This window comes from Helicoverpa armigera, chromosome 11 (assembly GCF_030705265.1).
Source record: "Helicoverpa armigera isolate CAAS_96S chromosome 11, ASM3070526v1, whole genome shotgun sequence".
Taxonomy (NCBI): domain Eukaryota; kingdom Metazoa; phylum Arthropoda; class Insecta; order Lepidoptera; family Noctuidae; genus Helicoverpa; species Helicoverpa armigera.
Genome location: NC_087130.1, coordinates 7851500 through 7875123, shown reverse-complemented (window position 1 = coordinate 7875123; position 23624 = coordinate 7851500). Strand labels below are relative to the sequence as shown.

The following is a 23624-nucleotide window of genomic DNA, read 5'->3' as shown; positions in this document are numbered from 1 at the left end:
CTGCGCGGCAAGCTTTTATTTTGACCCGCAACCGTTGCCGAGGGGATGCTCGTGATAAGATGAAACGGCCACGTGAACATTGTCAATAAACTTCGGCGCTCTATATTGTTTCATATGGCCATATTTCTTTTATGGTCTGAAGATTGATTCCATTAAACTGTCCATTCTCGCAACTACTATGTTGATACGATGCTTAATGTTACGCATCGAATGTAAAATGTTTTGTGATTACATACATTATCTAGTAATTTACCACACCATAAACTGAAGTAGTAATCGTCGTTAGCACATTTATAGTAAATTCTTATACGTAGAGTATACCAGTTAAACTACGAGACGTAATAATGTTTTGCTTATCTATGAGTAAGTACCTATAATTACAACACCAAAACAAAATAATTTACTATGAAAAAACAAACACCAGCAAGAGCGGAAACAGATTGTTTTGTAATTTTCTGCACATAGAGGCGACATTTCGACAGCAAATAAAACAATGGATACTATAGCTGAATTAGTTGGTGTGACAGCGCAGTTTAGATCGCGAATAGGCGCGGGCGCGGTCGCATTGCACTCCACCGAACACTGCGAGCGCTAGCATAGCATCGATCATGGCTGGCGTACTCTTTATTGTTAACGTGCCTAAGAAAGAATATGAAAATTACTTAAAAAATAACATTAATCCTAATTTCGTAGACGAAAAAGAGAAATTCGATAAGGCATCAAAAGTGATTCACGAATTAAAAGAGAAACATTCGGGCTCTAAATCGGTGGAGTCGTTTGCGCAGGACAATGACAATGTTGTTATAATATCAAAGTGTCGGTCAACGGACTGCTTGCACCAGAACTTGGGAGTAGACCCGTACAACAGCCGGAGTGAGACCATCACGGCTCCTGGACAGGCGGCCGACCCGAAGAGTTACGTGAAGGCTTCGTGGGCAGAGTTGAAACAAGCGATCAAGCCGAGGAAGAACAAACTTATTATAACTAGACCCGTGCGAGGAGTCGAAGTTCTGGCAGCTTTCCACTGGGACACACCACTCGAAACTGTAAGTTATAGTACTACTAACACCTATTTCTCTTTTGCGGGTTTCGAAATATCACTTCAACAAATTCTTTAGAAGAATTTTAGCTAATCAAAGGAACTACTGGACCAGTCGTATATTATGAGCAACATTATACTCAAAAATTTAAAGTTTTTAGTGTTGCTTAATATGTCCATAATGAAGACACGTTTCAGCGTCATAGACTTTACACGAACATATCATGTTATGTGTAGGTAAACTAGTGTAGTGAAATACATGGATCGATGTGTAACTCCAAACCGGGTTAAAGCTACTAAATAGCCCTTGTCGTGACATGAACACCCAAAAACGCGCTCTAACTGTTTTATAGGGATCGTGTTCAATTAAGGTGACAATAAGGACTTATGTTGTAATTGCCAAAATAATTTTAGTAGGGGTTTCAATTGAATTTCTTTTTGCAATTTTCTCTTATTTTATTTGTAACCGTCAAAGAAGGATTATAAATCATATTTTTTTGCTATGCTGACGTTCAGGCTGAAACATTTCTTAGAAAAAATTACAAATTTTCAATCTGGTCAAAAGCATTTAACTGTGATTGAAGACAGATTGCTTTGAGATATTTCCTCGAATGCAATCCTGATGAAAATCGTTCTTGATAGCTGCAATTATACAGCAGATCTAAAACATGAACTGGATCACTTATTCCGCAATAAAAAAGTATTTGATTGTAAAAGGTCGAACAAAAAATAATTAAAATTAAATAAGTAGACAGATGATAAATATCCCAGCTCTGTGCCAGTTAACACGTTTCAAAATTGTAAGTCATTTATTGATTATATGTACCTATTCAAAAAGTGTGTAAAAGTCCGTCAGTTCAACTGAAACGGACGAATAAAGCGTTAGTCACACACGCGATCTGTTTGCGGTGAATAAATTCACAAACTTCCTCGTGATTGCATATGCAGTGAATATTCAGTGTGACCGCAGCTTTAGAGAGTAAGTTTTGTGTCAACAGAGAATTCGTTTGAAATAAAGTTCCAATGTCGAATCTAATATTTCCTGTAATTGACACTAATTTCACGTGCTTGCTAGTGTGTCAAATAAACAGTTACCTATTTCCAAAAAACGACCAGGAATTAATTTCCCATTCATGATATTTCTAACTAAGACTAGACCCATTATTAGTGTTAGGTATACGGAAACCACTAAGCTGCCCCAACAACTTGAACATATCCAAGTTTCCGCCTAAGTTTCAATGGCAAGGCACCTGGCGAAATGACAGTTGCCTAGGAAACTGCAATGCACCTCTTGCAAAACTGCACTACAATGTAACGACAAGAAAATTAATTTCCTACAAGAAATAAGTAGCTGAACTGTCTCCGGTATGACATCACGGCCCTCTAAGCCTTTAAATATCGTGATTGTACATTGATCACATTTCCGAGCATTTAAGTCATTACTATTGTTCTAAATAGACAAACAATAGACTGTTTAGACAATACTAAACTGAATCATTATCATGTTTTGAAATTTTACCGGAGTGACAACTTTCATTGAAACCAATTAATCGGTTGATATTAAGTACAAAATAGTACAGTTGTTTACATAACATACCTACAATCAAGTTTATATTGCATAAGTACCTTACAAAGTAATTTGGCGTCCCTTGGGGGTGACCTGCTTTTAGCAGCAGTGAAGATGATGAAGTACTGAATAACCTACACTCTAAGGTTATTATATTTTGGTAGAAAAAAATGTACCTATCAACATTCTTTTATATACGGATATATATTTGCAATAGTATGTTTTCGAAAAATCTATAATTTTTTTTGTCTTTGATGTAATATACCTAACGTTTTTCATTTTCATTTTCAGCAGATTTTTTTAACGTACAATGAAAGACGTCGGTAAGATGAAAACTAACTTTTTTTTTAAAATAAGTACTTGAAGAACATACATACCAATACGTAACTCCAGTAAGCAGTCTCTAGTAACGGCTTAGGCATTTTCGTATCACTATTTAAGATTATCGGTTAATTTAGCTAGCAGAGGTTCCTCATCTAGGTTATCGATATTAGATCTCATTCAATCACCCGTGGCTCCCTACGGCGTTTCAATTTCATCGACAGTTGTCATATTTTCTAACATACTAGCCGTTTTCTAGCAGTTTCACCCGCGTCCCGTGGGAGCTACTGCCCGCACCGGGATAAAATATAGCCTATGTTACTCGCAGATAATATAGCTTTCTAATGGTGAAAGAATATTTAAAATCGGTCCAGTAGTTTTTGAGTTTATCCATTACAACCAAACAAACAAAGTTTTCCTCTTTATAATATTAGTATAGTATATATATATATATCTATTTGTATATATATATATATATATGTAGTATATATATATATGTATATGTAGTATATGTATATAGTATATATATGTAGTATATAGTATATATATATATATATATATGTAGTATTAGTATATATATATCTATTTAAAATCGACTCCATCCAAAGGTTGTCTGTAAGAGATTGCTTTTGAGCGATAAGACCGCCTATTGTACTTACACGTATTTTTTTTGTAATGTCCTTTTCTGTTTATTTTGGTGTACAATAAAGAATATTCTATTCTATTCTATTCTATTCTATTCTATAGATGAGCATCTGTAACTTCTGTCAAATGTTTAGATATACAAACTACGGCTCGAATTTAACAGCCTTTGCACAGTGGCGGATTTTTCCACCCTGTTTGAAAAACAATTGACATCTGCCGGTACCAAAATAAAATTAAAATCTGCGCGGAAAATCCGCTCGGAAAATCTACCAGAGTGAAAAGGCTGCAAAGCTTAACGTACACGAGGCACGGAGGCGACTCGTTATAACATAAATGGTTACATATTATGAGACTTAAACTTGATCGATCACCCGATGCAGCTGTTAGGTATTTTTCCACGTGTTACTATTTTTATATCTACGTACTTATTGTCCAGTAAGATTACATAAAGTAACGTTCCAACTAATGGTGTGGACGAACCCATCTGTCAGTAACAACATTTTCCTTGTAACGTTTAGAAAAATGGCGCCATAAGTAATCACTTATTGTTCGGAACAATGTTTTTGTAGCATCTGTGAACATAATGTTTAATTTTATGGCCTATCAAATGAAATAAAAATGGAATAAACTATTCTTATGGTGCATTGTAGTATGGTGTTCTGTGTTAGAGTAATATTTTGATGGATGACGTCTACTAGTACCAACTACCTAGGTACCTCGTCGAATGTTTGTATCTACCTACTTATATGTACTTGGAAAAATCTTTATTTTCTATCTGAAAAACCAACACATGTTTTAGACGAATAAATAAATATATCATATCTTTATGTAGTAGTTACCACTTTACCCACTGTATGTTACAATCTTTACACTAAGCTGTTATTACAGCAGGCAGCCCATAAACCTATTAGGTAATAGTTAATCGTACCCATTTGCAGAATAATGAAGCATGTTTACTATACTACGGAAATAAAATGGCTACTTACATGTAGTTAAACCAAACATTTGCGTCATGAGATTATGTAGCTATCGTAGTAATAACATCTTTGAATTGTAAGAACCTATTTACAATAACAAATTCATTATTACTTTCCGACAAGCCACCAGCTGCGGATATAATCTCTACTGTAAACCTGTGATTTTCAATCTTAAGTTACGCTACATAAGGTCTAAATTTAGAAACAAGAAACACGGTAGGCTCCGAAAATGATTTGTTTGTATTCTCTTAAAAGCGTGTTGTGGGTAACCTCACTAAGGTACGCTCTGATGATATATTTTAGGAAGTTTCTCCTTAAATAAATAGCATTTATATCTTGCCCTCAGATCCTGTCAGAGATAGTGGAACGATTAGCCATTAAGAATGCAGCATGGAGCTCAACGAAGGATGACAAATTTTGGCAGGTGAGTGAATTTGAACTTCAACTTTACATAGGGTCTCTAGGAAGTCTGAATTATAAAGTTCCCTAGGCTCATAATTTGGCCTTCGAGCCAAAACTATATACTATTGATCTTAAGTCATGAGACGGATATTACTTGGTCCTCATTTTCAATGCAAAGAAATGCTTTTCATTTCACGTCCTGGCAGCTCTAAACTTTATTCTTAATTTTCTACTGGTAACTATTAAAAAGTCCTTTCATTTAACTCCAGGGAATTTCCATGAACTGGAGCAAAAAGTCCAATGTATATATGCTGTTTGTTATGACTTCCTTGCATACGGGTGATTCTTCGAGACCGAGTGTTTTTGACTCATTGATCTGGCTCAATTTTTTTTTGATCTTAGACCTAAATTGACGTAATAGTTTGACCCAGTGCCTTATGTGCAATATCATATATCGAAGGCATCGAATTGCATCACATAGATTAGGATTTAAAAGGTGCTGATTAATTGCTGGGCCAGATTAATTGTGACAGTACAGATTAATGATACTTCCTTTATTTTTCCAATGATCTTTATCATAAAACTAGCCGTTTCCCCGCGGTTTCACCCGCGTCCCGTGGGAGCTTCTACCCGCACCGGGATAAAATATAGCCTATGTTACTCGCAGATAATATAGCTTTCTAATGGTGAAAGAATATTTAAAATCGGTCCAGTAGTTTTTGAGTTTATCCATTACAACCAAACAAACAAAGTTTTCCACTTTATAATATTAGTATAGATAGTATAGATTTTACCAAATATTGAAAAAATTACTCCTATTACTACTTAATTTGTCACTTTTTTTTGGCTGACACAAGAAAATAATTGTGAATTAATTAAACAGTAACACTTTCATACAAATTAATCATTTAATAAACCTCTTACGGTTGTTAAATCACACTAGCTTCAACGCTATAATAATTATATGAAATGGTAAACTTATCTTAATAAGACCTCTTAATAACACAAAATCTTAGCTTAAAACAAAAATAAAATTCACCGAAAACAAACTCTCAATTAAAAAGAAATAAAACTTACTAATCAAAATCAGACTTAATTTTTCAGTACGATAGGAACTCTAAGCTTGAGATAGTAGAAAACTAATTAATATCCTACCTAAATTAATAAAAAATATTAAATTTTTCATCATCAGTGTCTATTAAGTATGGATTTAGGTATATTTTCTAAATCGACACTAAAATGTTTACTTCCATCTCTTAAAAAAGTATATATTGATCGAAAATCAGGTTAGACCTCCCAAACTTGCAGAACGCTGAATAATTAAATTTGAGTTTTTCAGGAACTTTTTATGAAAATGAATCAGATGTTGAGATTCATTTCTCCTATCAGTAGTTTTTTGTTTTCTTCTTTCCTGCGCATATAGTTTTCTCTATTCCTTCTTGTTTTTCTTTCCATAATTCTTCATTATTATTTATTCTGTCATATCTTCTCTTATCCGCTAGTCTTTTTTCTTAGTATTTCATCTCTTGTTTATAATTTTCGTTATGAAATTTTGAAATTATGGATCTAAAAAAATATAAAGCTATTTCTAGCGACGATAAAAAAAACAAAACCTATTACACAGAAATTGAACTTCGGAATAAAAACCAACAGGCCATTTGCTTTATTTTTTTTGTATTACTTACTTAAGTAATCTTATTGAAATTAAAAAATAAGTATAATTATTTCCACGGTATTTGAACAAAAAACAATGCACTAGAAGCCAACACAAATTAACAAATATGTATACAAACTACAATTAAGAAATGTCTTTAGACATACCTGTAACATATGCCCGAATTTGAATGAAATCTAATTCATATGTCCCGCTCAAATTCATCTGGCTCTTAAAGCCAGATGAATCCAGACTAATGGGGGACAGAAAAATTAGGAATTCGCAGATGATCAAATCCTGCTCCTTTATTTATAAACGTAAAGCATCAAACATGCAATTAATGTTAGCAAAACCATCTCATAAGACACTTTGCTTTGGCAACAAAACGATAGCAGATACACACTATCAGTTAATTAAGACAGATTGATATGACTACTTGCCTTACAAACGCCAGATGACAACTTGCAATCGTATTTTTTTGGAAAAATACGTCCGCTCACGAGCACTCACTGTCACCGTTCGGTGCTGACCGGTGCGATCACTTACAAGTAAATATTACTTTTCAAATATTTTTATTTACGTATAGATAATGATTGAACAAATCGAGCCAGCTTAATGACGAATTTAGTCGGGGACAATTTTTAAATTTATGTAATTATGAAAATACACCATTTTCTTTTATTTTAATGTTAAAATATTAAGAAACACATATTTAAAGATCATTTGGATTCATTAGTTTTATTGTAACGCGACCGTAGCTCGCAGAAAGTTAAATAATGCAGCAAAAACCGTCGTTGGGACACACCAGATTAATTAGGTTTTACTGTTTTCTGCTAACTTAATTATGGTTTTTTTTTTATAAATTCTAATTAGTTACATGAGGCGTCGATAGACCTTTACCTTTTACATAAAACCTGAAACTTTCATTCCAATCGAATGATATTTTCTTATGTTCTTCGGTCAAAAACACGTAAAAACTGTGTTTCGAAGAATCACCCATACCGTTAATGAACGACTTACCATCGCGTAGGTCCTATTAGATAGATATGGATCTGAGTCATTTGTCATAAGAGTCATAATTGCACGACACAAACGCGGCAGACATCCAAAGTACTTGAATACTCTTTGTTTTCTATCCATAGAGGTACACAATGGAACAAATCAAACTCATTTGAAGTGCCATTCATGCCCAAATAAAGATAAAGTATTAATACTTAATACTAATCCTTATCTATCGACTTGAGAAAAGAAATTATCGGTTAATTTTTCAATGTTCACAAAATCTTTGTAAGTTATTTGCCTTTTCTAATGCACCATTGTTATATTTTCCTTGGCAATGGCTTTTTTTTTGCCAGGCAGTGTTGTAGCAATTGTATTTTTGTTTTTCACCGCCTACTGAATGTTTAAAAATATAAACTTCAAGTATAGGGAAAATAGATGAATATTAATTATTATGCGATCTCTATTCGTACTGACTGAAAAGAATTTCTTGCTCTATTTTTGTATTAAAGTTCACGCTCTCTACGATATTCTTTTGTTTGGTCTTTATTAATCTTCTCAGAATAAACCCTTTTGTTGTTATATTGAAATCAAAGGTTTATGTACCTACATGTTTCTGAAAATATTTATGAATTATGCTTTCATTTGGAAGTCGTGGTGGCCTAGTGGGTAAAGGACCAACCTCTCAAGTGTGAGGGCGCGGGTTCGATCCCGGTCAGGCAAGTACCGATGCAACTTTTCTAAGTTTGTATGTACTTTCTAAGTATATCTTAGACACCATTGGCTGTGTTTCGGATGGCACGTTAAACTGTAGGTCCCGGCTGTCATTGAACATCCTTGGCAGTCGTTACGGGTAGTCAGAAGCCAGTAAGTCTGACACCAGTCTAACCAAGGGGTATCGGGTTGCCCGGGTAACTGGGTTGAGGAGGTCAGATAGGCAGTCGCTTCTTGTAAAGCTCTGGTACTCAGCTGAATCCGGTTAGACTGGAAGCCGACCCCAACATGATTGGGAAAAGGTTTGGAGGATGATGATGATGATGCTTTCATTTGTTTAGAAAAATATTGGCAGTTTAGCATAATGTCACAAAAAAATGTAGGTACGTGATGGAAAAAATCTTATCACATTCAGAGAATAATTATGTGTTTTTTTCACAGGTTATTTTCTCCCTTGAATCCGGGAATCTCAGTGAAGAACTGTTACAAGTATTAAGGACTTTTGGCATAGGATCGAGGCATCAGTCGTCAGTTAGTGTACTGCCTTGTGCCTTGTTCTACAAGTCCAATGACGGAATTAGCGCAGCTACCTCCGATTTTGAGGGAACAAGATGTGAAGAGTAAGTACTTTCAGAAGATATTTTACATGTAAAAACATTAATGACACTAAAAAAATTTGATTTCTTTATTTGAATAGTTATGACAATTTAATTCAAAGATACCTAGGCATTATTTTCTACGCGTAATTTCGTATGAACTTTGAACATTAAAAAACCAAGTGTTCTGCTATAAGTGGTAGGTTCAAGGTACTCAATTTACACTTAGATTCTTTGAGTAGAGGTACGGAAGATGGCACATCAGTGGTAACTGTCATACACCTCAACTCAATAGTAATAGGTACGATTTTCCTATAAAACTGTGACCACTCACCTGAAGTTGACTGTACATGATACCCATTGTTAAAAACAAATTCTTTGTGTTCTAAAGCACACATATATACCTAATCTTAGATGACCCATCATCAACGTAGGTACCTAGGTCCTAATTGGAGTCAAACAATTGATCTTGACTATCAGTAAATTCCTGTTGATGATCAGACAGAATTAAAAACTATGAATTGAATTGGATAATAGCTGCTAATTCCTTGTTTAGCAATTTAGTCTAGCTAAATATAGATCTAGTTACATAAGTAAAGATATATGCATAGTTGCATTTACTATACCATATCTACGTTTATTTATACAGATACAGTAAAAACTCTACTAATGTTGTGTATGAAAAAATGTCGTCAACAATGTTTTCCACGAAAGTTAGCCGGTCTAATGTTCAACCGATCATTTCGCCATTACTAAAAGGCAATAGCACCATTATGTAAACCGAAAATCGTTCACAACTACTAACATATTAGGTGACTAACACGCAAATACATAGGTAGATATTATTAAAATTCTGAACAAAAAAAAAATCTTCCTATCCTTTTTGTCGTGCAATAGTACAATCATATAATTTTGCCTATTTTGGAGTTTTAAAATCTTTATCAAAATGTTGACCATATATGTATTACCAATTTATTATATAATACAATTAACATTTCCAGTGAACCTAACACAGCATGGTCTCGCTTCTCATCATCGGTGCGCGCACGCACGAACCTCGCGCAAGTTTTACACGATGTCCGCGCCGACGCAGCCCTAACATTCGACTGGGTGTTCCTCCTCCTGGTAGCTGCCTTCGTCGCCGCCATAGGCCTGGTGGAGAACTCAACTGTCATACTCGTTGCTAGTATGCTTATATCACCACTCATGGTAAGTGTGAGAAAAAAACTGGAAATAAAATCTTGAAATTGTGGAGATACAATTGTATTATGTTCTCACGATGAGCAAAAACACCTAGCTATCAAGTTATTAGTAGTTACTTAGAAACAAGCCATTAAATATAAAAGATTAAACATGGCAACAAAGTTAGTAGAAGTTTTAATACCCTTCTTTAGACTGACATATTGTTTTTTAAAAGTCCAAAATGAAAATATTTTCAAAAAACTTAGCAATTTTCTTATCTAACACTGATGCCATTTCACCATTGTACTTGTCCAAAATTTCCATTCATGAAGTCCTTAATGCATATCTTCCAGGGTCCCATCACAGCAGGCACTCTAGGCACAGCTGTCAAAGACCGCTCCCTCCAACTGATGGGTGTTAAGAACGAGTTCCTGGGCCTATTCCTGTCTCTCGTCATGGGATTCCTTTTTGGTCTCACCATCTGCGCCATTGACGAACGATATGGGGTCGTGGAAGACTGGCCTACTTATGAAATGATATCAAGGTATGTTCTTTACTTTTAGGCCAGTGAAAATGTGGTAAAATCGTTGACAGAAATCCTAAAGTTATCTTGACAGGTGGCTAGTTCAACATATTGATTCGAAAGACAGCTTTGCATAATAAAGGCATGTTGTGAAAAGCAAGCGAAACTCCTACCACAATCTCAACCGTCAAGGATTCTAAATTCTGAAAAATCAATTGTCGGGATGTTTTATTTAGCATTTTCAAGACAATCAACTACATACGTAAATAAGAGCATTATTTCCATAATCCTAGATCCCAGAAGTATTTGTTTTGCCATTCATGGATTTTTGAACATAAACAAACGAGCTAGACAAATGGTCACTGGCATTGTCCGTTATGTCATAATACTGTCACCTCGTGATAGATGAGACATTCCACAATGCATCATCGGTGCTCTCTAGTCCCATCGGCAGTACAATTCGAACGTTAGCATTAACATATTGATTTCCTCAAGGCTTATGACGGCGTCTATCAGAATAATGTCTAGTAAATGTCGGTCATGAACTAGTGTTGGAATTTATCTTTAGCTTAGGTACTTGTTTTATTAATGCACCAAATATTAAAAGAAATAAATTAAGCTTCGAAAAGAGTATCCGCGAAGCTATTTTGGGAACGTATTTTTGAAACCCTGTAATAAATAAATTAGGCCAAATTCAGCAACAGTGAAACAAAAAGAATAAAAATATTATCTACCTGCCTTTCAGTATCTAACGTGTGGCTAACATAAAATAGCTAACCTAAACTCTACTATAGTAAAATTAATTTTAAAAACGTTTTTCGCTGCTGATTACATTTAGCAAAAGCCAAGCACCCTTTTAATACTCCTCTTATGTACTCTCTTATGTACTCCCCTTATGTACTCTCTTATGTACTCTCTTATGTACTCCCCTTATGTACTCTCTTATGTACTCCTCTTATGTACTCTCTTATGTTCTCATTGAAAAATTGTTCATTACTGCTCCGCTCCTATTAGTCGTGACGATGTACATAGCCTTTTTAGCCTTCCTCGATAAATGAGCCCCTACCTACCCTCGAAAGATATTTTCAAATCGGACCAGTAGTGTCTGAGATTAGCGCGTTCAAACAAACGAACAAACTCTTCAGCTTTACCTCTATAATATTAGTATAAGTTTGAAGCATTCCTCAAACCTATTGCTCTGCATTCCAGGTGTGAATATCGTTCTCTGTGGGTGGGTATTCTGGTTGCCATACCGAGTGGTGCTGGCGTGGCCCTCGCCGTGCTGGGCGAGTATACCTCTTCACTTGTTGGCGTGGCCATATCAGCTTCCTTGCTGCCTCCTGCTGTTAATGCTGTAAGTGTGACAAATAGCTGAAACCGATAAGGCGACTTTAGTGAAATGTCTAAGAACCAATGCTGACCGTTGCGCCGATTTTGATGAATATGTTTAAAAGCACCACCCAAGAACACCAGCTTTCATATAAAAACCATGATTGACATTGATAGACAGGCACACATAGCGGCTAAACTTATAACACCCCACGTGTTGCTTCGGGGTTGAAATAAATATAAACATCTTACAAGTACATACTTAAATGATACAAAACAATCATCGTACATCTACAATACTTATTATCGTCATCGTGTATTTGCGTAAGCCCGGTTTTAGAACTTTAGTATGGGTAGAATACTTTTCAGTCTCTGTACCTTTTTGGGTTTTACCCATGAGTATTGTCAGTGTGTTAGTCATGGTTTTCCACGCGATTATTTATTTTATGTTTATAAGAGGTCGGCCTGCTATATTCCCAGTTCATATTTATAGGTAACACTCAAGCTATAATGTTAGGGGTCATCTTAATTTGGAAATCCATTGACGTAGTTCCAGATAAATATAGATCAAAACTGATGCCAAAATCTAAATTAGATCACAAATCGGGAGTATTTCACATAATTCATGTGAAAGCAACATGGACTACGTCAGTGAGCCATCGTCATCAAAATTCGTCCTTTGAAATTTCGTCTATTTAAATAAAAACTGAGGTGCTAAACAGCAGAATGTTAATCCAAAAAGGGAACTGCACTGGATAATAAGGCCCTCTGCATTGCTTTTAGAGAAATAGGCCTAACATATTACGACAAATTAAACTCAAAACGGGCTGTCCGTCTTTAGCAAACCTAACAGGTCATGTAAACACAGGTTTCGTTTATTTTGCATGACTAATATTAATCATATTATTATCTTCAGGGTCTTCTATGGGCCATGGCGCTAACTCGGCTGACAGTTACAAACGATGAACTTCGCTGGCTAGTCGCACAACCTTCAGAACTCGCAGTACTGGGCACCGCATCGCTTTGCTTGACTCTTGTCAACATCGTCTGCATATTCCTGGCTGGAGTCGCTGTTTATAAGGTAATCTATTTTTTGTTTCATCGATAATAGTCGTTTCAAACAAGCGATCAATGCCTCACATTATGTAGGTACCTTTGTTACGAATATATGAAGATACTTTGAATTTTTTGTTAATGATGTCTGCTATTATGAAAACTTACTCGTGGATAGATCTAAAATTTAATTCTCAGCGATTTTGAACCACTAGCAGACAGTTAAATACAACAAGACTTATACTTACATGCAAAAGTTATTTAGTATCTACCCCTCCATAGCGAGTGAGACTAAAACTTTAGCTACAAGGTTACTTTACCTACACTCTAAAGAACATTAACATCAACAAAGCTTTGCTTGTGTTATTCTCAGTAAGTTGATATCACAACAACGACGCACTGCAGTAATTTACACGCCGCTAAGCCCTTTGCTGAATTTCCATAGAGTAAAAATGTAGTTTAATAACTTAACCAGACTTAACCCTGGTCTTTGAGAAACTTCCAGTTAATTTTCAATCTTTTAAATTATATGGCAAAAAAAAAAATAGTAGCATTATAAACCAGACTTTGCTTTCGTATATGATCTTTTTAATTTACTTATTTGGCTACGGCACTGCGTAGCCACAGTTCTAAGATTAGCTCCACACAGTTTTCAGACGGAAAACTTCTAATTGTCTTTCTTTAGTTAACCCATTTGAACTTGGATTCCCCAGACTCTTTGTTACTTTGCGTAGTCAAATTAAGCGAACCATTTAGTATAAGGACTAATTTAAAGTTTTTTAGCTCTTTGTTTTTATCCAAAGGTGCTAAAACTTTAAGATACCTGAGATTTTTATTTTTTTTAAGTTAAAAATTGCAGAAATCATTACAATGTAGAATTTCCAGAAGTGGTCTCCGGTGCTAATACTTCTTTATAAAGTATTGTCTTTGATTTCAGGTGAAAGAAGTGAGTCCTCTCGACAGAAAGGACATATCTTGGTGGAAGGCCAATAGGACACGCCTGCAAGGCAAACAAAACAAAGACAATTTGAACTGGGATGCTTACAAGTAAGTATTTAATGAGTAGGACTCTTTTGACTCCTCTTTTGAGGTCTCATTCCGTAAACTCCTTCAGTTATTCGAAATTTCTAAACGGGGGTTTTCCACCTACATTTTACAAGATTCTTAATGTCCCAAACTAAATATAGGTACTCCTATTGAGCAGCTTAGCCATTATAAAGTACCTATGGCACAAGCTGAGTGGATTTTGGGCTCGGATTTTCGCGTGAATGGGTACTGAAAGCATGTGAAAACGCTCTAATATGGTTTTTAATTACCTACATATTTTTTCAGCAAATGGTATAATGAAAAGGCAAAAGGCGAATGCGACAGTGACAACCAAACCCCGACAGTGACCACTACTCCCGGACTCATTGAGAATGAAGCCATCACGTTCCGGAGTAGACCTTCGCTCATTAAGCGATTGAGGGCACAAAACATTGATGCATATTGTCGCAATCCTGAGTAAGTAGAAGATAAACATAACATGATCCATTCATCGAATCACAAAATATGTACTTCTCGATTCTATTGAATATTCTTCAAAGAAACTTTAAATCTACTTTCTACACTTTTGGGGTTCATTATTTCAAAATTTGCCTCAAATTACGTCGATTAAAAGAAACACGTTTAAATTACCTATATTCCCTGACTGATTATTAATGCAAGTGTTAATCTCTTTTGAAATCGTTTTACAGACTCGCAGACATTTACATTCCAATTGACGTGGACACGAGTGCGGATTTTGAAACTATCGAAACCTACAGCACTCGTAACTTAGACTGTGATAGCTCTACTACTAGTAAACTAAATGGACCCAATAACGAAGAATTTAGTCATAATTATTGTAATCTAGCATTTCAAAATGGCGTCGGCTGTGAAGTTCCTCAATACCCCACCCTTGACCCGTCTCACAGCTATACGGTAGACTCGAAAACTGGAGTCATTTTAGATAATAAGGTTTACGATGTTTAGACCAATGCAAGTGTTAATAATGTTATTAATTGTGATTTAATTTTGTATCCATTTTATAAATATATTATGCAGTATTAATATAATAACAATAGACTTTAAAATGTTGTGTTTTATTTAATTAATGAATTTCCTTGAAACTCATGCCAATAAGGTATCGTGGATAGGTGATGGATGACTTGGAGTGAATGGTTGAAAAGAAAATGATGGATTGTGATAAGGAAGCATGATAACATAGTCTAAATAAAGACTACCTATATAATAAAACTTTATCTATGATGATAAATGCAAAATTGGTACGAAAACTGATTAGCACGGCAAAACGTAAGAAAAACCCTTGACAAGGTAGGCAAGTCCCATACATGTAGGCGGAAGACTCACAAAATCGATACAGGTAAGGGAAAAAAAGGTTGCCATTCAAACCACTGTGTCCACCTACGACGTTGTCGGCTAAGAATAGAAAGCGCATTAGCGTTACATTGTAAAAGTGCCTAGCTATTTTATCATAGGTACATGTAAGACAATTTGCTATAAATATATTTTAGTGGAGATGACGATAAATATGAAATAGGAGAAAAAAGTCTTTGAAAAATCGAAGATAAGTAGGCACTCATAATACGACAATATCATTATAGTCACACGCTCTAATTGTCTAACAAACGTTTTAATTAAGAACCGCACCTACCTACGCTAAATGGCTCCGTAGTTCCGTATTCACCTTCACACGACACAAGTACTTCTAGCTGCAAACATGCCTGGTGGAGTCATTTTTGTCGTCTACATACCTTCAAGCAATTATGAACATATATTAAGATTTGGCAAACCTAAAGAGCTGATTCCTGTCGAAGATAATGCATTGAAACCAGCTCGATTAGCTGTTGAACTGAGGAATAAGAAGTCAAGGAGTATTCCCATACATTTGACACAGCAGTACTATAATGAGGGTTATAGTCAGCCGTTGGAAAATATCGACGAATGTGATGAAGTTTTCACCATGGAGAATGTAAGTGCGTAGTAGATTGAAATCGTTTTGTTGCCAATTTATTTGGGCAACGTAGCTACAATGTATAGTCAATGTTTAGATAAACAATGCAACATACCTATGCTTTCACTGTAAATATTGGCATAGGTTTGCACAGGTGTACTTTCACAATATAATCAGATCTCGGGTTTGATGCTCGCGATGAACAATTTGTAATTTGGACATTATAATGACCTAGGTCCCCGCTGTCTAAGATGAGCAATGTCAATTTATTGTTGTAAATTGTTATGGTGCAGTTAATCGTTAATGGAGATTAAGAAAACAAATTAATAAATATTCTAAGGTCAAAATACAAAAGACAGTCAAGATATTTAATAAGGAGTCATATCTACTTAAAATTCATTACAATATATAAGGCCTCCAAATGTTTCTTCTGGACAAGAAATAAAAACGACTGAATAACTTAATTAATGTGCATAATAATTCAGGCCTGATATTGTATCCGTAACACGCAGATTCTACAAGAATTATTGTCGAAATTGCACGTGGAACACGTGGTTTGGATGAGTGACAAGGCGGGTAATTATTTCGAGATAGTCTTCCCCCTGCCAACTGGCGACCAGTGTGAGACCATGCTGCACTGTCTCACGCAGCTGGGGATAGGAGTACGATGCAAATCTATAGTCAGGTAACAGGATCAAACTTAAGTACCTAAGTATTAGTAAACGGTGCACTAAAAATAAAAGCCATCGATGCCAGATGAAGAAAAACCTCCAGAGAAAAGTATTTATGTAATCAAATAGTTACAAGGAAAATGTAGACAATTTGCAAAAGGATTGTTGCCATCCAACTTTAGAAAGTCCTTTAGATAATTTTAATTTATCTGCACTTAACGAAAGGAAGCTAAACGAGAATCATTGCATTGCAGCGTCCTTCCCTGTAACGTGGTGCACTCAGCCATGGCATATGAACAAACTGAGGATACAACATTGTGAGTAAGGGCTTACTCTATCTAGATAACCGTAGGCATTCTATCAAATAACATAGCACCGCTTTGAAAGATTGTAGACCACAGTATGACTGCTCTATTAGCTGCCAAAGTCAGTAGCTTGTATTAGGTATGATTAGGGCTGCCATCCGTCCGGGTTTCCCCGGATTTGTCCTCGTTTGGAGGCCGTCCGGGGGACGTCCGGGCGGGGTTTCAAGAAGTGTCCGGGGAAAACCCGGACATTTTTCTTACGAGTTGAATTACAATCGACACACAGACTGCAGAAGTCGAAGTGTCCCAAAACTCAAAAATTTTCGCGCTCGCTTCGCTCGTGGCTTCCTTTCTCAACGCTATCTTTTTTTACGTTTAGTTACTTTAATATCCCAATATTCAAAAAATTTTGCGCTCGCTTCGCGGATTTTTTTTATTATACAAGTTTAGGTGCTTTAGTGACCCAAAACTCAAAAATTTTCGGCGACTTCACTTTACGGTTGTTTGTATTTTTCAACATTTTTTTGTCTAACCTATCAAAAAGCTAACTCCTAGTTTCCATAAATATGAGCTTTCTTATTTATGACCTTCGAAATATTAAGTCATAATCTTTCAATACTAGGTACCTACTACTTGAGCTAGATATGGCCCTGACTTTCCATCTAAGGAAGCACCTCATTGAATTTAAGTATATAATAGTAGTAATAGTAATATTAAAAACTAGGTCTTATTTTGTTAAAAAAAAAATCGGACTCGTCCGGGGTAAAAATGCGATTTACGCCAAATGTCCGGGTTTTTTAAATATTTGTCCGGGTTTGGCGATATTCGAAATGGCAGCCCTAGGTATGATTCCAATCAACCACATTTTTGTAGACGAAAGTCTGAAGATGCGACTCGCTGGAGAAGCTTCGTGGAGTCCATCAGATCAAAACTAACTGTCAAGCAAGTCGTGGACGGAGTACGAGGCGGGGGAGAGCTGTCATTCGATTATCTTACGCTAATTATAACGGCCGAGTGAGTACTTATCTATTAATAGAATAAGCATGATAAGATCATTAGCGTATTAGTACTATTAGTAGACGTACCTTATATCTATTAGATATTATGAATGGAACGCTATCTTGTGACATTATGTACCTACTCATGTATTATGATTTGAAAATGAGAGTAAGTTAGTGCATACCTACATGATTCTGCATTCCCTAATTAATAACTGCAGTCTCCTAAGTTAAGATTGAAAACTTAATCAGAAATTACTCGTAGGGATATTATTTTTAGTTGCACTTTGAATTAAACGAACTTACATAACGATAACTCTGTTTCAGTTCCCTCGCAGCCTTAGGTTTGGTAGAAAACAACGCTTCAAATATTGTGGCAGCCATGTTGGTCTCTCCTCTCATGGGACCTGTCATGTCCATAACGTTTGGCACCATCATAGCGGATAGGAGCCTCGTGAGGAGTGGCTTCGAGAGTTTGATCTTGGGAATGTTCCTGTCTTTGCTGTTTGGATTCATATTTGGCCTGATTCTGGGAAGCACTGAGATGCCTTGGGGATTTGGAGACTGGCCTACTGAAGAGATGAAGGGAAGGTAAGTGAGTAAGTGGAAAATTGAAGTTTTATCATAAAGCTAGGATGTAGCTAGTTGGTTACGTCTGGGTACGTCTAAATATTTTTTATTTCAAGAGGCAACGTCCGGTCGCTATGGATGGGCGTGCTGTGGGCTCTCACGTCAGGGACTGGAGTAGCATTAGCCTTACTACAAGGCAGTGCCGGCCCGCTCATCGGTATTGCCATCTCAGCTTCCCTGTTACCACCAGTCGTTAATTGTGTAAGTACCTATTGTTCACTAATTTATTAATTTTGAGGAACATATAGGTATTTGAGTGAGGTCTATTGTTTCAGGGATTATATTGGGCCCTAGCCTGCATATGGCTGTTATATCCAGGGGTAAAGGTGCCCCATATAAAGGGAGAAGCGTACACTGGCAATTCGTCATACACGCCCTTGTATCATGATTATCTGCCAATCGAGTTTGCCGTCAATGGTGATTATGAATTGCTTCTTAATTCAGTAGGTCCTAGGCTAGACCTACCCAGTGGCGTAGCGTGGGTATCTGCCGCCCGGGGCAGTTGTCGATTTTGCCGCCCCTTCCCGTGTATTTTTTTTAACAAGTGTTACTGGCCGTTTGTCATTTTTAACCTACTTCAAAAAAAGGGATTTTTTATTGTATCGACGTTAAAAATCATCAAATGACCCTTCCCGCTGTGGGTTAGCAGCGGTGAGGGAGTGTCAGACTCTTACTGACTAAAAACCGTCGTGTTCCGCCGAAGGCCTTTTATGTTCCAGAGCCGCGGTAACTCTTTCGAACAACCCGCAGCCCCGGCAGAAGAGAGAGGGTCTCAAGTAGACTTTTCTTTTATATCTTTGTTACTTAAATTCTTGAAGGTGTTAAATTTCCAAATGCGCGAGCGAAGCGAGCGCGAAATTTTTATCGGACTTTAAACAAAAATTACGTAAAATTTAGCCCAAACGTATTTAAGTTCTTGTTTGTTGACAGATGCAAAAATAAGGGCATGTCATTTTTGAATACGCGAGCGAAGCGAGCGCGAAATTTTTATCGGACTTAAACCAAATATTACGTAAAATTTAGCCCAAACGTACTTAACTTTTTGTTTGTTGATAGATGCAAAAATAAGGGCATATCATTTTTGAATACGCGAGCGAAGCGAGCGCGAAATTTTTATCGGACTTAAACCAAATATTACGTAAAATATAGCCCAAACGTACTTGACGTTTTGCTTGTTGACAAATGCAAAAATAAGAGCCACAATATAGTTTCTGAATACGCGAGCGAAGCGAGCGCGAAATTTTTTATCGGACTTAAACCAAATATTACGTAAAATTTAGCCCAAACGTACTTAACTTTTTGTTTGTTGATAAATGCAAAATTAAGCGCATACAGTTTCTGAATACGCGAGCGAAGCGAGCGCGAAATTTTAATTATTTTTTATTTAAGACTCAAAACCAAAATTACGTAAAATGTAGTGTCACGTGTGTTTTAAGTACCTGACAATAATTAATTTTAATTTTAAAAAGTTTCAACTTTCTTGTTTAATGTTTTGTTATTGTTAGACAGTTTTATGTAGTTGCGAACAATTTTTTTTAATTGGGTAAATTTTTGCCGCCCCCTAAAAGCTGCCGCCCGGGGAATTTGCCCCCCTTGCCCCCCCCACGCTACGCCACTGGACCTACCTACATAAAAATCTGTTTCAACATACCTACCTATCTCAGCTCAGTAGGTATGTGGTACTAAAAGCAGCTTATCTTACGCGTGTGATTTATTTTAAGTTTAGATAATTTTAAATTCTAGGCTACATTTGCCTTCTAACAGTAGGTATTTGTTTTTCGCGCAGGCATAGTAAGTTGCTGCCTAACAATAGTAAACGTGATCTGCATTTTTATAACGGCTATAATATTCCTGAAGATTAAAGAGGTGGCAGCGCCCTACACTTCAAGTCCGGACCTCAGGAGGTTTTGGGAACAAGACATTAAAGTCGCCAGGGAAGCTAATCGCGCCAATTTGCATAAAGTTGAGGATGATGAACGAGCTGAGTAAGAATTCATTGACAAAACATGTTGTAGCTAACTACTTTCCTACTGACATAGATGGCGATTTGCCATCTTATCACAACAATAATATTAGGAGTATTTTTATCTTGTCTCCTGAAGTTTTCAGTTGCGTTTTTTGTGATATGCACAGCTGGGGCTTATCTCAACCTTGCAACATTTTGTTACTTATGTCGATTTTGTAATTTTAGACAAATATGCCGTTTTGTGCCTAAATATTAAATTAATGTGTTAATGGGTCAAAGATATCTATTTATATGACTACCCATCTTGTACACCTGCCTGTCTAAGTTAACAACTATATACTAAGAAATATATTCCGTAGTATTGTGACTAGTGTAACTACTTAGTTCTCTTTGTAAAACTTAGCACCAAACTACCTACTGGGAGATCCTTGTGTACAGTATTAATAAGAGAAGTTTTCAAACCTAAATGAACAGAGGAGTTTACAACTTCGGCTTAAGTTCAGCATTTCCCTTCAGGTTGGTGTTGGAAGATCTGAACCAAGACGATGAGGACATAAAGGAAAAGTTAGAAGCCGCGATCGAAGAAGCATTGGATGATGAGACGTACAGGAAAGTCAAGAGAATGAGTTATCAGAGCCACAATGCTGACGAGGTACCTAATATTATATGTAGGTAACCTAGTTTGTTACAAGTTCAAGTCGTGTAATGAGATAATCGGACTATATACTAATTGCTTTGGATAACGAGATTTAATGGTCTACGCACTGACCCTGACATCTCTATTATCGTAAACAGTAGTACTAAGCATGGTGAACGAGTGATTTTATTGTGTGAGAGATGACCTTCGAGGATTTTGCATGTTAAGTTAGATAAAGTTTAATAAAACAGCGAAGTAAGTATTACGTAATATACAAATTACTTCCGTAGTCTCCAACGCTTCAAGTTACGATATTCTATAGAACTACGGCGAAGGAATATTAAGATTATTTAATTATTTTCCAAATAAAGTACCTAATAATACTTATGTGCTCCTTGTTTTAAAGATAAATAGAACTGTGTCCTACTTATTTATCCACAAACGAGTACGTATTACATAGGTACATGTATACCGTTATAATGGTGTCATCAAAATACACAATAGGAAAAAGATACTAATTCCTAACTGCGTAGAGGAAAACCGTTCGTGACGACTGTTCTAATTAGATTTTAATGCTTCAGGTCATTCATACGATTGGCCTGTCGAGGACTCCCATCTCCTTGTTGTCAAGCCAACTGAACTCCGGCGTTAGTACTCCCACAGGCCACAGACCTTCCAATGTCGATGATATAGCAGCACTGGATAAACTGCTGACGTCATTACTGGGCTTGAAGGAGAGCAAGCGCGGCAGGTCATTTATCTCACATCGAGGAACTCCCAGATCTAGCCGAATCCCCAGGAATGTTCCAGACATGACTGGACATAGCCATAGAAGACGATCCGAGTCGTGGCCTGAGAAAATCTTCGAAGATTCTGTTGTTCGAAGCGTCATTAGCAATCTGCGAGCCAGTAAAAGAAGTTCCCAGATGGAAGACGCTTTTATGACACCGAAGTAGAAAAAAGGCTTCGACAACTGGTACAACAAAATAAACTGTAAAACAGCTAACGTAGAAAGAACCTATTAAATTTAAACCTATCCAATGTTTTATTTCTTGCTTCATCAGTGTCCGTATTAATCGATTCGATATCAAAGAAGGTATCTATGTACTGGCGAATGGGGACAGTTTGATGTTAAATTCGTTAAATACGTGCAGGCAGTGTTACTTGGTATTATTGTGGCATGGTAAAATGTGCATACCGTGTAATAATAATCTTCCACGCCGATTTCGGCAACGGCGACCACTTCGACCCTAATGGCGTGCGTGTGCTCTCATGTGGCTGGAGTATCCAATTTTGTGCGTGAAAGTCCGCGCACACTGCGGACATGTCAGGGTACCAGCCACAAAGTTGTAGTTGATAGCTACAGGTGGTCGAGCTTTCAACTCATCTCGTTTGGCATCCAACTCAGAAAGCCGGCGTGCTTCAAAGTCAAAGACTTTGGCTTTAACGTGGCTTCTCCAGACTCTGCGGTTGGATGCCAGATTCTCCCACTGAGACGGTTCAATGGAACAGCTTTTCATGTGGCGCTTCAGCACATCCTTGTATCGCAGCAGCTGTCCGCCACGTTTCCGCTTGCCCTCCTGCAACTCGGAGTAGAGGATGCGCTTGGCCACTCTAGTATCCGGCATGCGCAGTACATGCCCGCACCAACGAAGCTGTCTCCTCATGAGGTAAGCTTCAATGCCACCTACATTGGCTTTCCTCAACACTTCTGTGTTACGCACACGATCAAACCAACGGATATTTAATATTTTGCGCAGACATTTGAGGTGGAAGCTGTCTAGTTGCTTGATGTGGCGTCGGTACGGTGTCCATGTTTCCGCTGAGTAGAGTATACAAGGCAACACAACTGCCATATACACAGAGACCTTTGTGGATATCTTTAGGTCATGGGAGCTGAAGACCTTCTTGTCGAATTTGCCGAAAGCAGTGGCTGCAGCACCAATTCTGCTATTGATTTCGGCGTCAAGGTCGCACTTTGATGTTATAATGCTCCCCAAATATCGAAATTTATCGACCTGCTTCAGCACATCTTCACCAAGCATAATGGTCAGTTCTTGACGTCCGTGATCACTTCTGTCTTTTTGATGCTGATTTTTAGACCAAATATACAGCACTGCTTGTGAAGGTTCGTGACTAGCTGTTGCAGGACTTCAGGGGATTCAGCCACGAAACAGAGGTCATCTGCATACATAATGTCCTGTATATGTGCATAGGACACCTTTGTGGTCGCCTTGAGTCTATTCAGATTGAAAAGTTTGCCGTCAGTTCGATAACGAATACGAACTCCTTCAGGAGAAGAAGTCAATACTTCCCGGACTACAACTGCGAAATATAATGCAAACAATGCGGGAGCCAGGACACAACCTTGCGTAACAATGTGTAGTACCTATACCTTCCCAGTTAGGATCACAAAGGAGA

The 23624-nt window shown here is 36.9% G+C and overlaps 2 protein-coding genes across 2 annotated transcripts; both read left to right on the top strand.

The window, feature by feature from the left end:
* The first annotated feature begins 517 nt into the window (after nt 1-517).
* LOC110378088 (uncharacterized) lies at nt 518-15109 on the top strand. The gene is made up of 10 exons (XM_064037044.1): nt 518-1046; nt 4896-4973; nt 8760-8938; nt 9916-10123; nt 10450-10640; nt 11829-11973; nt 12865-13029; nt 13939-14048; nt 14334-14504; nt 14738-15109. The coding sequence occupies exons 1-10, from the start codon at nt 609-611 to the stop codon at nt 15012-15014; spliced, it is 1962 nt and encodes a 653-aa protein (XP_063893114.1). The 5' UTR covers nt 518-608; the 3' UTR covers nt 15015-15109.
* Nucleotides 15110-15747: 638 nt separating this feature from the next.
* On the top strand, nt 15748-22239 carry LOC110378078 (uncharacterized). The gene is made up of 10 exons (XM_049850619.2): nt 15748-16014; nt 16509-16681; nt 16922-16984; nt 17846-17986; nt 18298-18561; nt 18657-18801; nt 18876-19017; nt 20387-20585; nt 21083-21218; nt 21785-22239. Exons 1-10 carry the CDS (start codon nt 15763-15765, stop codon nt 22157-22159), a joined length of 1890 nt encoding a protein of 629 aa, XP_049706576.2. The 5' UTR covers nt 15748-15762; the 3' UTR covers nt 22160-22239.
* Nucleotides 22240-23624: the final 1385 nt, after the last annotated feature.

Bases quoted from the DNA above. Each gene is read 5' to 3' on its own strand.
- LOC110378088 (XM_064037044.1), top strand. From the start codon at position 609: ATGGCTGGCGTACTCTTTATTGTTAACGTGCCTAAGAAAGAATATGAA. The intron at 10,124-10,449 runs GTAAGTGTGAGA...CATATCTTCCAG, and splicing joins TGCTTATATCACCACTCATG to GGTCCCATCACAGCAGGCAC. The intron at 10,641-11,828 runs GTATGTTCTTTA...TCTGCATTCCAG, and splicing joins ACTTATGAAATGATATCAAG to GTGTGAATATCGTTCTCTGT.
- LOC110378078 (XM_049850619.2), top strand. From the start codon at position 15,763: ATGCCTGGTGGAGTCATTTTTGTCGTCTACATACCTTCAAGCAATTAT. The intron at 18,802-18,875 runs GTAAGTACCTAT...CTATTGTTTCAG, and splicing joins TACCACCAGTCGTTAATTGT to GGATTATATTGGGCCCTAGC. The intron at 20,586-21,082 runs GTAAGAATTCAT...ATTTCCCTTCAG, and splicing joins GAGGATGATGAACGAGCTGA to GTTGGTGTTGGAAGATCTGA.